Genomic DNA, 16,330 nt, shown 5'->3' with positions numbered 1-16,330 from the left:
AAACCCTATTTTTGGGGTGTTGACCCATGGACTATAACTAAGTATTTTGGTTTGTAATGTGTTATCAGCGTATATTAATTCCTGCATACTGCTATTTAAAAAAAAAACAGCTTTGCAATTTTCTGCAGTCCAATCTGTATAAGTAGCTATCTATCTTAGGCATGGGTCGCACTTGGCAAAGTTTTGGAAAAATTTGTTTACCTTGCGGTAGAAATCTGTCATCAGGAGACATTGCCAAGTGCGACCCCAAGTTTTCCGGTTGGAAAAAAACTTTGCGAAACAGAAAAACATCAAAGATGCCGAAGTGCTTGGGTGGGGCAGGCAGATTTTGGAAAACTCGAGCTAAACAATAGGAATCACGGCGGTAAGTGTCAGCACTTGTCAGCCAAACATAACCAACTTGAAACACGATCAATTTGAATCAATCGTTGAAATTTTCTGACCTTCGCGTTTTCGTTGTGGACGGACGAGGCTACCACTAATTTTCGCCATTTTAACGTTTTTGCGAAAACTTTCTACGGGCGAGCAATTCATAAGCTTGTAATCCTTCGCTATTTCAACGTTTTTACGGGAACTCTCTACAGGCGAGCCAATTATAGTCTACCCAGGCACCGTCACAGGTTTGTTGTTCTGCGAGCTAAATGCAGTCTTTGCAGCCAAGCACTTTATTTTCTTTATTTCTCCCATCCTCCTGAAACTGGGAAAGGAGGAAAACGATCCTACGCGAAATGATCGGACTGCGAAGAGATAATGTTCTCTGGTATCTGGCCTACTTTAGTTCTCAATGTGTCAAAACAACGACAATTAACTCCCACTAGTAAATACTAGTGCGACCCTCCTCGATTTGACTAAAAGTTTTCTTTTCCGGTGACGGTTTCGAATTTTCGTGGTTTTTTAGCCGGCAAAGATGAAAACTTTTCCCAAGTGCGACCTACGCCTTATAATAAACTGTTTTGGATCCGCTTGCGCATCCTACCATATTTATTGTGTGATTTTCTTTGTATTGCGGGAGTTAAAGGGTAAAATGATTTACGTTCGTTTGAGCGAAGCGAATTAGAATGTAATGAAGATAAAAAGACTGAAGAACTGTATTTAAAGGGACTGTGTCACGATACTGCGCATGTGTGAGTTGTGATAGTAGCCGATTGTTTTTAAAGCAATTAGAAAGGAGTTAGTTACACGCAAGAAAATTTACATAATCCAAATTCACTTTCGCGACGCGGGAGTACTTCCGGACGCGTAGTTCGATTTGAAATACTCCGTAATTCATATTTATTCAGTAATATTCCTCAGATATATGTTGCAGTTGATAAGAATAAGATTTACAACCCTGTCCTGCTTTGAAACAAACATTTTAATACCTAGGAGTTTTTCGTAGGAGGTCTTTTACGTACCACGCTAATAAACCAGTCTCCGATCGCGAAACAAAATTTGTAAACGTACCTTATATTACTGATCTCTCTGTTCGCCGAAAATAAACTTAGAAATATCTGCAAATAGTGCCTGACCGGCGACCAAAACACACAGCGAATAAGTACACAGGTTATTTTAACAGAACAACGCAAAATTGAGCATAAATTTCCACTGCTTTTTTTAATATCGGCAAATGAACAAATTCCTTCACGTTGCGTCGGGTCAGTGTTCCGCAAAACAAACGTCATCGAGTAGAATACACAAAGAAACCAGCTAACAAACATAATATACAGGCAACTACTTATTTTAAAAATGTCAACTGTTGAACATATATCATACAGCAAAGGTATAAGAAAGATTTCAAATGTACCACTTCGGAGATCGCGCGGCCTGTTTGGCGTAACTTCAGGCCAGAGTCATAAATCGAATATCTCTTAAAACTTTTCATGTTCGATTGATTCTTTCCTCAAGACTAACACGACTTCCTGAACAGGAAAATATTGCTGGGTTTTCTCCTTCTGTTCCCAGTTACACGAGGGAGTATATATTATTGTTACAGACAATCGAAATCCATGCCGCAGAACAGCCTAAATCGTCGGGGCGTCCACGGCTGTATCGAGGTAACCAATTTTCAACTTTCTTTATGCATCTACCGTTAAAAAACCATCCGGGAAAGGTAGATCGATGACTGGAGAAACTTAATAGACAGAAATGAAAGCCAGATGACCACAATAAACGCCACATGTACATTTCATTCGTTTTTAGGATTACGGCTGGCAACAACGAAAACGGCTTCGTGCACTTCTCAGGAATGACCTCGAATTTGTTGATAACTTGCATGAAAATACAAAATATGTCGTTTAAAACTTTCAGAATGGACCAAATACCTCTTCTATAGTGATATAATAGCTTTCTCGGGCCTCTCAAGGTCGATGGAAGGGATTTCTTCACCGAAAGTCAACTTTTGATTTCTGGTTCGCCAGACCAGAAATCAAAATGACGCACATGCGCAGAACCGTGTCACAGTCCACAGTTAAGTGTATCAATAACAATATATTTTTATTTGATTTAAACATTGGCGTTTTCATTAAAGTTGGAGTGTCTCCAAAGAGGATTCTGAATGTAGACATATCGCATTTGCCCGATTGTACGGAATTTTTTCCATAGATTTTAGGCAAGACGCCATGGGAGCGTACACTTCGGCGACGGGGTTGTAGATTGTGCATGCAGAGGAATCGTGAGAATGATATTTTTCTGGATACCCTTCCATACAAATACCCTTACTTTTCTCCTTTTGTGTAACAAACGTCTTAACTTCTTCACCGTAAGTCTCCTAGGTGCATGACCGCGTGGCGGTAACCCAATTCGATTAAAATTTCTGTCATAAATAAATTGCGTTCGACGAGATTTCAGTTCCACTTCCTTTTATTTTCTCTGCAGCGACACTTTCCTTATGTACAGTTAACTCCACACCTTCTCTAGCAACGTAACTAACTAACTAACTAACATCAGTACACTTCCCTACAAAACGTGCTGAAAATGCACAATCTCCACCCCGAGGATAATTCATGTACAATATCGCAACATAAACTAGAAATATGTAACTCGCAACAAACCTCGCGAAACTCGGTTTTTTAGTAGCGCCACGCAAGTTAAGCCCTGTCTGGTGGGGTTAGGAACTGGATGGGTAGCCCACCACGAATATCGTTGTGAAGGTCCCTACTTTGTTCCTTCCCTACTTTGCCTATTGTGTAGTGTTATCTTTTAAGAAGCATTGAAAAGTATATTTAGCATTATTTCAGCCACTGGATTTAGAAAAAAACACCAACATAGCAGAACAGTTCGCGTGAAAACTATTATAAGCTTACTTCAGGCCGTAAGTACAGAACTGAAACTTCGATCTATCGACGGGGAATTTAACCGGCAAACTAATAAATTTGGGTTTTACATGGTGTAAAACGAATTCCAAGCTAGATTTCAGGGGTGGACGGGCACGCTTAGAATTGATTGAGTTATAAGTGGTTTAGTTACTTCTTCTTATAAGCCGTCAACGGTCTGTTCTGTTACGTTTTTGTTTTCATACGATACAATATTTGTGTTTAGTGAAAGTTCTATAGCAGCCCAGTGAATGCATTTTGCCTTCTGTAAGATTTGTGCCTTTCGATGCCTTGCACTCGAAAAAATTTCAATCATTCCGCAATTTCTTATTACTGACAGCTTTGTTTGTCTAGTTATTGTAAAAAAGGAGGAGCTAATTTGTTGGCGTCAAAGCTGTACTTCGCTGTTAAGTGGTGTGAAGGGGTTAAATTCAGCACTGTTTGTGTTAAAATATTTCCCAAACTTGACTTCAAAGGCTGTCGCTAAGATTTCAGGTTGCCGGGTACATGCAATTATTAGGTGAGAAACTCAACAGCTTGGAATTTTTTTCGGTTCTAGTTTCCTTTTGTTTGCTATGACGGTGCTGGGGGTCGTACTGGCCACGGTAAACACCCGGTCCCAGGTTCTTAGTGACAGTCCCTACAGTTACATCAGAATTATCAGAAATCCACTCTTACCCCTGCAAATACTGCTGAGCTGTGAGAACACCATCGCGTAACAGGAAATGCAGAAGCTTGCCAGTTGCACTTCTGTGTGATGCCCTCTTCTCCATAGTAAGGTTAAGAATTGTATCCACAAAGACATAATGCATTAAAGGTGACTGGACTTCTTTTAGGAACACAGCTACTTCCTATTTAAAAAAAAACAAAAAAAAACAATGATGATGATGATGATGATGATGAGGGCACTGAACTTGAGTTAAGTCTGTCTGGAAGGTTCAGGTCCATTTAACTTGAAAAGGTATTTCGCTTAAAACAACAGGGGCACCCAACGACGGTTTCCTCCAAAATACGTTAAAAACGCTTTTTAGGCTATCCAGAGTGTTCTTAGATATCTACTGAGAAATACATTCTAAGCAGCGCTACAAAAATTTTTTCTGTTCGCTCATCCTAGGGGAACTTGAGTCTTTTCGAAATTACAAAGGCTTCAGTATTATTTTTCCGAAAATTTTAGGTGCAATTAAACGTTTTACGAAAGTGAGAATCTTTGTGATTCTTCTCTCCATCACATTTTAGAATCCGAAAATTTTAGGTTTCCTTTTTCTACAAAAACAATACGCACGAGTACGTGAACCCGGCCTTCTTTTAGTTCATAAAATGATAGAGCGCCGGGGGAAAATGTCGCCCTATGTAATAACGTACTACAGCCCATATGAACCTTAATGATGAATTGATGATGAATAAATACTACCGGCTAGCAAATCAGACAGGAAAGACTCGAACGTTCCAAAGAGATAGAAATTCGATAGTAAGCAATCGCCAATTTTTTAAAGAGCTATAAGCTTACATGTAATCTTTGATTTAATTTAACAATGAGGTGTTGTTTGATCGATCAAAATCATGTCGAATCTTAGCATCAAACAACTCTACGTCCTTTACAAACCTGCCGCTTCCGTGCGAGCTCGATACAAGTTAATCCACATATGCCAAAAAAAGTCAAAGAATATTTCTTTCCCTCTATATAGTAAGTTTCCGTTTTTATAACGAGACAGCCGGGAAGCACGAGACTTGGACCAAGCACAAACTTCTGCGGTGAACAGTCCGATTTGTTTGTTTTGTTTTGATGAATGAAAATTAATGCACCGAAACGGTAATTTACTGGCACTTTCCTGCAACTAGGTGCAAACTATGCTATATTACTAAATCAGAGGAATTTCTGTGCTTTTAAATTTTCTAATGTGTCTTACTGTTTTGCGATAAAAGCTATAAAGCATAAAATTTCTAAGATGTTTACAGTGACGTGTGCGGACGTGTTTGTTCATATCGAACAGTCAAGTTGTACAATTTAGCACAAAAAAAAAAACATACGTTTTACAAAACTGCTTCTTCCTTGCACCTCGGTACACGCTTACTCGCCAAAACAAAGCCCAATAGTGTTTCTTCAACTGCTACATAAATTCTCGTGTCTTGCACTAAACATAAAAAGTGAAAATCACCCACCTTTTTAGCATGTCTTCTTCTCGCAACCCGGGCGATCGCAACGCCGATCTCGATTAAACGGATCGAACCACTGTGTTTGTCTGACAGTTCCGGGATGCACTATCCTCTAGACAACACATATCACTAAACATTTCGACCAAAAGAATTGTCGATCTCTCATAGAGGCAATAAAACCACAACGTTAATGCTACCGACTGACCAAAAAGCTGCCTTTCGTTCTCGACAATATGTCAAGGGAATTTTGCCTCTAGGCCAATGAGTTTGCTGGAAATCGATCACGCGATATTCCGCCAGTACAGGCATGCGCTTTAAAGAGCAGAGGGCGATTCGACGACGAAGGAAAAACCCAGGCCATTTTATAACCCTTCTCTTCCTGAAGGGAAGGCCGGGTAACAAGGCGCTGTGGGAGCGTATATTTGGGCGTGGTTGTACTACGCGTATCATACTTTTAACATGCCTTATAGCAGCTAAACAACTGTCATGATATCCCACCAGAGAAAATAAATCCTTTACCCTACTTCTTTGCTGAACCACACAGCTTATACAGGATGTTCCCAACCACAACAAAAATCCTGTCACTTCGTGACAATGTTTTGAAACGCACATCTTCAACACAGACTTGCTCTTAGCCAAATTGCAACATAGGACACCAGTGCTTACAGCCCGGACAGTAAGGTTTATCTCAGCTCCACTGATACTGACACTTTGAGGAAGATCGACTGGCATAATATGTCTTTTCACACCCATCACATTGTACAGGGTATTCCGGTTACTAACAAGGGCAGATAAAGTTCCTGAAGTCCAGTAACCACAAGGATTTATAACAGAGTAACACATTGCATAAGCTGCTATAGCAAAGCACTGTTTACAACAACATTGGTATAAACTATTAACATTTGATATACTACAGGTATTCAACACTGCTTGAAAAAAGATCAACTTCAAAGTTGGCAATATGTACACCTTTAAGGTCAAAAATATCCTCATTCCTGTAAAGACTCTGAAAATATTGTACTAATTTATGCATGGATGGTATTTCCAGCAACACACGTCCCTTCACTATGACTGCTACCATACATATCTCTAGCATGAGAATCAAATACTTTGTATCCCCCACCCTCAATGCTGTAGATACGAACACCAATAATTCCCACCGTTAAAATGAATGAGTTGTAGCTCAGAGCCAAGAGTGTTTCAAATGTTCAAATGCCGTCCCCGGTGGCATACACAGTAGTAATATCCTCAATTCTGGCATCACCATACATGTTACAAGTATAACTTTCACTGTATTCAAGATGAAAGAATCGCTCAAACACTGTAACCATTCCTGGCAATTCTGTTAACATTAACATGGATTGTCTTTTAAGTAGTGACAGACTAGAATATAATTGATCACCAACAATCATTATTTGAATCATATCATCAACTGCAGTAATCCTTCTTATCTTACTGTAAATTAAAGCGCACAGACTCATTGCAACACATTGTTGTCCAGCATTTTCCCCAAATACTTCAACGTTTCCTTGACAGTATGGAGAATGAATTGTTTTTGTAGCATCTACATAAACTGAAGGTCCTGGATTCTTCTCGATATCAGTAGAAAGCTTAAATTGGCCAAAATTAACCCGGTGATTCAAACTCTTATAAGCACTATAAAATGGATAGAGGGACAAATACTTACTGAAAACGCTATTTTGATTCCTCACTCCACCTAAATAGCCTCTTCTTTCCTGCTTAGAAGACAGATAAACCTTCCCTCGTTTACGAACTAATTTCGGACTTGTCCATAAGAACCTCACACTCTTACAGTTACTTCTGTACCGGTTTAAGTATAAACCATTTGTATTTTTAACGTAACAATGAATTTTAGACGACAATGGTGTATTTTTTAGAATTCCCTTCCATACAAAAAGTCTCACTTTCCGTGTTTACTGTAATAACTATTTTAATTTCTTCACTGGTAGTCTGCTAGGTGCACGACCGCGTCGAGCAAAATGACTGACCTTATTAAAACCAACTGCATTGTAAGTTCTGTTTAAAAGAAATTTCTCACGGCGAGATCTCAATTCAACTTCTTTTATTTCTCCCACAAAACAATTTTCCTTCTGTACAATTGACTCATTACCTTTTCTTATCGTCACCTCACTGCAATTAAAACAGTCAAAAACAAAACTTGCTGATAATGCAAAATCCCGACGCCGAGCATCGTACATGTACCGCGTCACAATATACATGTACACAATAACATGTAAACGCACAACGCGCAATAAAAAACAACTACATTAACAGTCACTCTGCGAAACAAAATTGAAAGAATAAGAAGAATTGTTAAAGTTATCACAGTAGTTCCAAAGGAAGCCTGAGTCCCTTTTGGTTTCGATTGTTGACAATCGTCTCTTCCTTCATCGCAAGAATACCAAAAGGACTGCGTGGTAAAACACGATTAGGCTGCCAACCCTTGAGTGGCAACAAGCAAATAAACCGGAAATAAAGGTCCAAGGTAAAAAGGAAACCTAAGGCGCAGAGAAGACGCGAGAAAAACCCACCCAAGGGACGGCAGCCTGAGCGTAAGTAATCCGACTAGGGCATTAGACACCCTTTCAGGCTACAATGGAAGCGCAGGAAAAAGAACATATGAAATGACGGCAGAAAAGGCGAGGAACGAATAGCACACATAAACTAAAAGAATAGAAAAACAACTAGGAACATAAGGGAGCAAACACACTGGGACAAGGGAGTAAACCTAAAGAACTGGAGGCCGCGTGGCGAAACACGTGTACCAAATTACAGAAAAATGCAAAGACAAACATTATCATTCAAAATCTACAGGGGCCGAGGAAATAACACCACTGTCAACAGTGTAAAATAAAACACACCGAACAGATTGACCAAATAAAAGCCCAAATGCAACAAAAGTGATGAACCAACTTTACGGGAAGCGAAGGAAGAATAAATTAGTGACGGAAAGAACGCAGAACACAAACTTAAAACTGAATAACACAAAGCAAAAAAATAAAGCGTGCAAATTCGAGGGGACCCGGGGAAAAATCACTGCACAAACCGGAGCTTGTTGGGCAAAGCACGCATAACAAACGTAAACTGAATAAAACAAATCAAGAAAACCAAAAGGGTGTAAACTTGAGGGGAGCCGAAGGGAAAAGCACTGCACAAGCCCGATGTTGGTGAGGCAAAACACGTAAACCAAAAAATTACTGAATAAAGCAAAATGAACACAAGCATGTAACAAACTTGCCGAGGGAGTAGCACTGCACAAACCCGGTGTTTGTGAGGCAAAACATGCAAAACAAATTTCTGGCTAAAGCGTAACAAAAGCGTGTAACTGACTTTACGGAAGCCGAAGGAAAAGCACTGCACAAACCCGATGTTTGTGAGGTAAAGTACGCAAAACAAAAATTACTGAATAAACAAATTAAACAAGAGCGTGCAACAAACTTTACGGGAGCCGAGGGGATAGCACTGCACAAAACCGGTGTTTGTGAGGCAAAACACACTGACTAAAGCGTAACAAAAGCGTGTAACGGACTTTACGGGAGCCAAAGGAAAAGCACTGCACAAACCCGATGTTTGTGAGGTAAAGTACGCAAAACAAAAATTACTGAATAAACAAATTAAACAAGAGCGTGCAACAAACTTTACGGGAGCCGAGGGGATAGCACTGCACAAAACCGGTGTTTGTGAGGCAAAACACTCTGACTAAAGCGTAACAAAAGCGTGTAACGGACTTTACGGGAGCCGAGGGAACAGCAGTGCACAAACCCGATGTTTGTGAGGCAAAACACGTAAAACAAATTTCTGACTAAAGCGTAACAAAAGCGTGTAACTGACTTTACGGGAGCCGAAGGAAAAGCAATGCACAAACCCGATGTTTGTGAGGTAAAGCACGGAAAACAAAAAATTACTAAATAAAGCAAAATACGACACAAGCGTGCAACAAACTTTATGGGAGCCGAGGGAATAGCACTGCACAAAGCCGGTGTTTGTGAGGCAAAACACGCAAAACATAAATTATTAACAACGAAAGCGTGCAACAAACTACGGGAGCCGAAGGGAAAGCTCTAAAACTTTATGAGGGGCCGAGGGAAGAACACTGCACAAACCGCAGATAGCGAGGGAAAGTACGAATAACACCACTACTGGATAATACAAAAGCAAAACATTAACGTGTAAAAACCTTACGGGAGCCAAGGGAAGGGCAGTAAACAAACTGGAAGTATAGCGCCCGCGAAACACAGGCAAGGGAAAGTCAGTCATCGGCACTGTACTGGCGATTGGGCTGTTTGAAGCAGAGCTGGAGCTTGTGTAACATTGGCCGGGGCGGGAGCGGTTCGTCAGCCATCTTAAAAGAACAAGAATCGGTTAACAGAGCGAATGGATTCTTACGCGAACTGGGCAGAAATGAGATGCGGAGCTCTTATTTATACTCGCGATGCAAGGGACTGGCGCGAATAGTCGTCTATTGTTAGTTAAATTGTCAGTTCTCCAGTCGTTCTCTCGTAGTTAGTTTTGCTTAATGTCGTCATTAAGTCGTTTGTACGGCGCTGGTATCTGTTGGCTACGATTCAGTGGCGTTTGTTCTAAGTTAGTAAACCAGCTTTCTAAAGTAAGACGTAGATAGTAGTCTGCAGAATACGTTATACATGTCACAGAGTCCTAGTCAATTTGATGTTTCGTCGGTAAATGGTGCTCAGCAATGTGATTGTTGACGTCACCATTCCTCGTCGCTCGTTTGTGTTCGGTCAGTCGCGTGCTAAGGCTTCTGCTGGTTTCACCGATGTAAGAAGCCTGGCAGTCGCAGCATTTGATCTTGTATACTGCCCGGATTTACACATAAATCTTATCCCAGCTTTTTCCCACAAACGTGACTTTGACACTCACGAGCAAACACGCCCGTGAATATACTAAAATGCTCCTTTCGTACCGACCATAAACCAATTCCTTTTAAGTTCATTCACCAATTCCTAAATGTATTTGTAATCTTTCTTTTAATCTTTCTAGGCTGCAAGTCAAAACATTTTCCCGCAAATCTCCTTTCGCTCTCGACCTCTCAAAACAATTTAACATCGCTCAAAGTCTTATTGTGACGAAAACCCGTTCATAGTACGAATATTTTTAACACTTTCATCCCCAGACTTCAAACTTCCAAATTTAGATGAGGTAAAAATACTGAAGACTCAGATTATATTTTGAGATCGTAAAAGTGGGATAAAGTACCCTGCCAGCAGAGCTTTCTTCCCCACTGCTTCTTACCTTCACAAGACGTTCGCATGGCAGACATTCGCCTCGCTTCGCTTGTTTACGTTAGCACGTATTGCGTGCCTATTGCACTTTTGCGTCAAAACAAGCCGTTTCGATTACTCTATTTGGGCCACGCCCAAATAAATAGTGTAAACCGGTTAGTAAAATATGAAAAATTAAACTTCAGAAAATCGTAGGGAATTCAAAACAATTTAACATCGCTCAAAGTCTTATTGTGACGAAAACCCGTTCATAGTACGAATATTTTTAACACATTTCATCCCCGGACTTCAAACTTCCAAATTTAGATGAGGTAAAAATACTGAAGACTCAGATTATATCTTGAGATCGTAAAAGTGGGATAAAGTACCCTGCCAGCAGAGCTTTCTTCCCCACTGCTTCTTACCTTCACAAGACGTTCGCATGGCAGACATTCGCCTCGCTTCGCTTGTTTACGTTAGCACGTATTGCGTGCCTATTGCACTTTTGCGTCAAAACAAGCCGTTTCGATTACTCTATTTGGGCCACGCCCAAATAAATAGTGTAAACCGGTTAGTAAAATATGAAAAATTAAACTTCAGAAAATCGTAGGGAATTCAAAACAATTTAACATCGCTCAAAGTCTTATTGTGACGAAAACCCGTTCATAGTACGAATATTTTTAACACATTTCATCCCCGGACTTCAAACTTCCAAATTTAGATGAGGTAAAAATACTGAAGACTCAGATTATATTTTGAGATCGTAAAAGTGGGATAAAGTACCCTGCCAGCAGAGCTTTCTTCCCCACTGCTTCTTACCTTCACAAGACGTTCGCATGGCAGACATTCGCCTCGCTTCGCATGTTTACGTTAGCACGTATTGCGTGCCTATTGCACTTTTGCGTCAAAACAAGCCGTTTCGATTACTCTATTTGGGCCACGCCCAAATAAATAGTGTAAACCGGTTAGTAAAATATGAAAAATTAAACTTCAGAAAATCGTAGGGAATTCATTAGATAAGCTTCGAAAATTGTACATGAATGGAACGTTCATCTAGAAATTTTTTAGCCATCCTCAAGAAAAAGAGAATTCTAGGCAATATTTGCTTCTCCGAACATATATTTTACAGAAAACAGTCGTTGGGTCCCCCTGAAACAATCATCTAATCAGCGATCTCTCAAACATACCGTCATATTTTTGCTGTTAAGGTACTCCTCAATAATAACAACTGATTTCTTCTCCATGTCTTCCACTGTTAGTTCTTGGACTGGAACAGAAACTGCTGACCCGACGGATGCAACCTCAAGAAAGTTTTCAGCTCCAGGCTTTAAAATGAAAGACCCTCGACCCCCGCCGCGTGCCTGGGTATTACGCTAGAAAGAAATAAGCGATTGGACCATACGAGTTACCTTCGTCGGCTTAATGCATGAAAAAGATTACCGTCAACTCCCTTTGGGATGGACACCATAGAGAATTCACTTTCACAAATAGATAACAATTGTCTAATGTCTACACTCTTGTATACCATAGAAGTAAAGTTAAAAAGTGTGGCTCGTGGTTTAACTGCAAAGTTTTGAACATTTTGATGCCATTTCTGTGGTCTATAAGAACGAAGAGCCAAGACCTCTAATTTCGAGGAAGTTTCTTGTGTGAGAGAAAGAAAAACAAAGTTTGCCATCATCGAGCCACTTTGTGGTCTATACTCTCATAGACTTTAGCTCTCGAAAAAATGCACGGGCCAACTCCAGGTGCCCATTTTTGGGAGGTATCTGTTGAGAGTTCACTACAACACTACAACAGACACTAAAACACTGAGCAGTAGCTCGACAGACGATCTCTTCATGAATTCATACAGTGTGACAAGCCAAGTGATATATCGAGCAATACTTTATAGTTTAATCTGTTGTAAAATATCATCATTCAATTCTGAGCTACCATGCAGTTTGAACTTCAGTAACACAAACCTTTGGTTGTGTTACGGCACGCATAGCTTCAAGAGCCTTTTCACGTTCTTGGGTTGAGAAAGGTCCTCGCCTTCCTCCACCAGATACTGGACTACGAGGTTCCTGACGACGGGATTCTCCAGCGGACACTTTAGCAGGAGCTGAGTGTTTTCTCTCCCCAGCCAGGATAGAATATCTAGAAAAATGGATATGACAAATTTGCTCATACAAATAAATCATGTCTGGACATGATATGAGTGAGATAATCCTGGCAAATTATGAACTCAACTGATGTAACGGTGTGAAAAGAAACCTAACATAGGCATTTTATTCATGTTAAGAAAAACAAACTGCAGACCGCTACCACATACAGCTTCATTGACCAACCCTGTCCAGTCGAGATGGCTGGATATTGGTCTCAGGTATTTTTTTGGTCGTGGTAGTGGTGGGGGGGGCGGGGGGGGGGGGTATTTTTATGGATCAAGACAAAACGTGGAGAAGAGGTGACGAACCGCCTTGATCAATATCCCTCTAACTCTGTTGTTGTGACTAACTGATAGTGGTGACCATTCGTTCCATTGTATATCCAAGCTTATTGTTCATATAAAAAGTAAAGAGGACATGCACATACTGTTGTCCTTTCATCTGCAAAATTACAAAAGTACATCACATATGTATAACTGTTGATTTAGAGTTTTACAAAATAGAATTTCGGATTTTCAAATCCTAGGCATGAGAACATGGTTAAGGAATGTTACCTGTTAGCAGGTTTGTTATATGTATCAGTAGCTGCAGCAGAAGCTGATGGACCAGCACTAGCTCCTACTGCTCCTGAACCACCGCTACTGCCTCGTGCCCATGCGCCATAAGCTATGCCACTTGGTCCCACAAAGATGTTTTCAGAATCCACAGGGCGCTGAAGCAAGACACAGGTTTGCATTTAAAAACCTGAATTTATTCAAATTTTCACTGAGATACTTATAGGTTTTGAATTTTTTCTACCATTCCCCTAATGAATTTTTTTTAGCAAGGTTAACGTTAGAAGAAACACTATACCGTGGAATAAGTGATGAGTGCTTACCAGGGATGCCAAGTACTTAGTAACCTGCACTTTAGACTTCATACCAGGGACGCATTTGAATGTAAGACAAAGTTAACTGAAGAATGAGTGGAACTTTAAAGTTGTCAATGAAATTTTCTCAGTTGTGTTAATTACCCACCACAGCAAATCCCTTTTGAAACTTAAGTTGTTATTTTACCTAACAGTAACTGTCCCATAATATGTAAACTATTATAAGATGTTCTATGTACCTTAATGTTTTGGAACTTTTTAGGGTCCAGTCACTGACCTTTACATTTCTTGGTCCCCTGCCCACTGTTGTCCAGGTTTCATCAGCCTGAGGGATAGAGGGTTGTGAACTATCATGCTCACCCATGTTCCCTGAAGAACAAAAGCGCTTAGAAGCAATGGTCTCCTTCTCAGATTATGAATGTCTCTAAACGTAACCCAAAACAAATTAATAGCAAAACAACAACAGTGGAATAACCACAGCTTACTTGTGATGTGACGTTTATTTCACCTTTTCTTTCATAAGCACAAAATACCAACAAATTTTGAGGGTTGAAAGCAAACGTTGTGTAGTTGAAAATTTGGCGTGAAATAAAGGTTGCTTGAAAGCAAAAATTGGTGGGGCAAAAAAAAAAAAATTAATAATACAAATAATAATTACACGTATAATAATTGGGCATGCAGTGTTTGATGTATTGAATAAAATTTAACTCATGCAAATATTTAGACTAATTAGGAAGAGTTTTCAGTTTCAAGTTGAATAGTCACATATTAATTAATATAATTATACCCCTTTAACTTTCAACCCTCCAATAATTGAGGCAAGAATCCAGCATTTAAAAGAAGTAAGCAGGGCTGTTGCCAAGGGTCTGGGGGGGAGGGGAGGGGAGGGGATTATCCCCGACTACTACAGCTATAGGAAAACAGAACCAAAAGATCTTCAAGTACAGTCACCAAAACAAAGCTGGAGCCACACGTTCTCAGAAGCTTCTACGTTCAGTGACCTTGAAAAACACAGCTGCTATTGTCTATAGGGCTGAGGACATTGTTTGCACCATTCATCTATTGTTTTGTTTTAAAACTAATTATTTACCAAATCCTTCTAAAAACTTAGTGGCAGCCAAATAAATCGGCAAATCTCCAAAGTTATATGTAAGCTAAAGTTAGCAAACTAACCTCTTGGCATTTTCTTGTCTTGTTGTTTGTCCATCTGAATCCTCAACTGAGCCTTTTTAGCCTCATCAGCAGCCTCTTTGTGGATCTGATCAATAGTCTTTGAATTGTTGTCCTCTCTGCGAGGAACCCAACCATTATCTCGCAAGTCCACAACATCTTGCATCATGAATCTTACACGTGATGACGTTATCCTTGCTTGAATTATTTTGTTGATTTGTGTAAAATACTGATCAACCCTTGGCTGGAAATGATAAAATAATAATAATAATAAATTAAAACAAGAGATATAAAGTACTAAACTTAATACGCAGGCTTGTAAAAGTTATATTTAAGACCCCTCTCAAGTGAATGCCTTTGAAACCTTTTCCTTTTAGCAGAAACTTACTTTGCAATTATTTTACGAGTCAGGCATTGAAAAAAAAAACCACTGTTAGCCCAACTTCCAGCGATAGTGAGCCACTAGTGCTGTAAAGGTCCATCTGTAACATTGAATCATAGGATTTAGAGTACAAAGCTTATCACTTTTCCTCTTTACAGGCTTAACAACACCAATCCATTTTTCCTGTTATTTTCAGAATTAGCATTCTTATAATTTAAGCATTATAATTCAATGATTCCAAAGGGCGGCTATGTGCTGTTCGTACCTTAGCCTTGGCATGATCAAGATCTTTTCCAATAGTAAAAAGTAACTTGCACAAGCACTCAAAGGATTCTTCATCATTACTCTTTAGCAGTTTAACGACACAATCATGCATGACCCTTTCTGTCAACATCTGCAAACAACACAATCATTACAACAAGGCCCAAAATAACAACCAATCAATGGCAATGGTCATTGACAACATTTCTAAACCAGGAATTGTGCTTTTCATGTAGTTTACATTATGCACATATTGGGTGGAAAATAGCAGAAAACTTATTTAATAACATAAGCTCACCCCAAATTGACAGAAGCGTGAATTAGGAATTGCATTCTGCAATAAAATACCTATAATAACATAAACAATTACAAAAAAGCAACTAGAGTGACTAAATGACCAATTGAAGCATGTCAAAGTACATGCTTGTAATGATGAATATTGGGTTTCAAGGATTTCTGCCATGTCTCCTGTTTTTTGACCTTTGCTAAATGCAGAAAGCTTTAAGATGTGAAGTAGAAAAGCACTTCATGCTTATGTGTGATACGCAATACATGACACAACAATTTGATCAATCTGTTAAACTACACTTGGAACCCTGCAACTGAAAAATTGCAACAATATAATGATTTAGATAAATGAGAAATTACATGTATTATTTCTTGTTCCACATAGGCTAGTACATTCACCTCAGTGAGAGACGTGACCAGTCCAAAAGATATTTTGAGCTGTTTCCACCAGCTTAAGTAAAATAAATGACCTGAAAGTTTATGTTCAACAGTGAAGCGTTTACCAATGGTACAGTCAAACTTGATAG

The 16,330-nt window shown here is 39.6% G+C and overlaps 1 protein-coding gene across 1 annotated transcript in view; it reads right to left on the bottom strand.

Annotated features, from left to right (window-relative positions):
• The window catches only part of LOC140950207 (eukaryotic translation initiation factor 4 gamma 3-like), a 61,222-nt gene that overhangs the window by 33,186 nt on the left and 11,706 nt on the right, over window positions 1-16,330 (bottom strand). Inside the window, 8 exon segments of the mRNA XM_073399445.1 lie at window positions 3,969-4,141; window positions 11,875-12,060; window positions 12,652-12,826; window positions 13,389-13,546; window positions 13,942-13,974; window positions 13,977-14,071; window positions 14,876-15,116; window positions 15,520-15,648. Of these exon segments, the coding sequence (XP_073255546.1) occupies window positions 3,969-4,141; window positions 11,875-12,060; window positions 12,652-12,826; window positions 13,389-13,546; window positions 13,942-13,974; window positions 13,977-14,071; window positions 14,876-15,116; window positions 15,520-15,648 (1,190 nt within the window).

The sequence above is a fragment of the Porites lutea genome, chromosome 1 (genome assembly GCF_958299795.1).
Source record: "Porites lutea chromosome 1, jaPorLute2.1, whole genome shotgun sequence".
Lineage (NCBI taxonomy): Eukaryota > Metazoa > Cnidaria > Anthozoa > Scleractinia > Poritidae > Porites > Porites lutea.
This window is presented reverse-complemented; position numbering and strand designations above follow the sequence as displayed.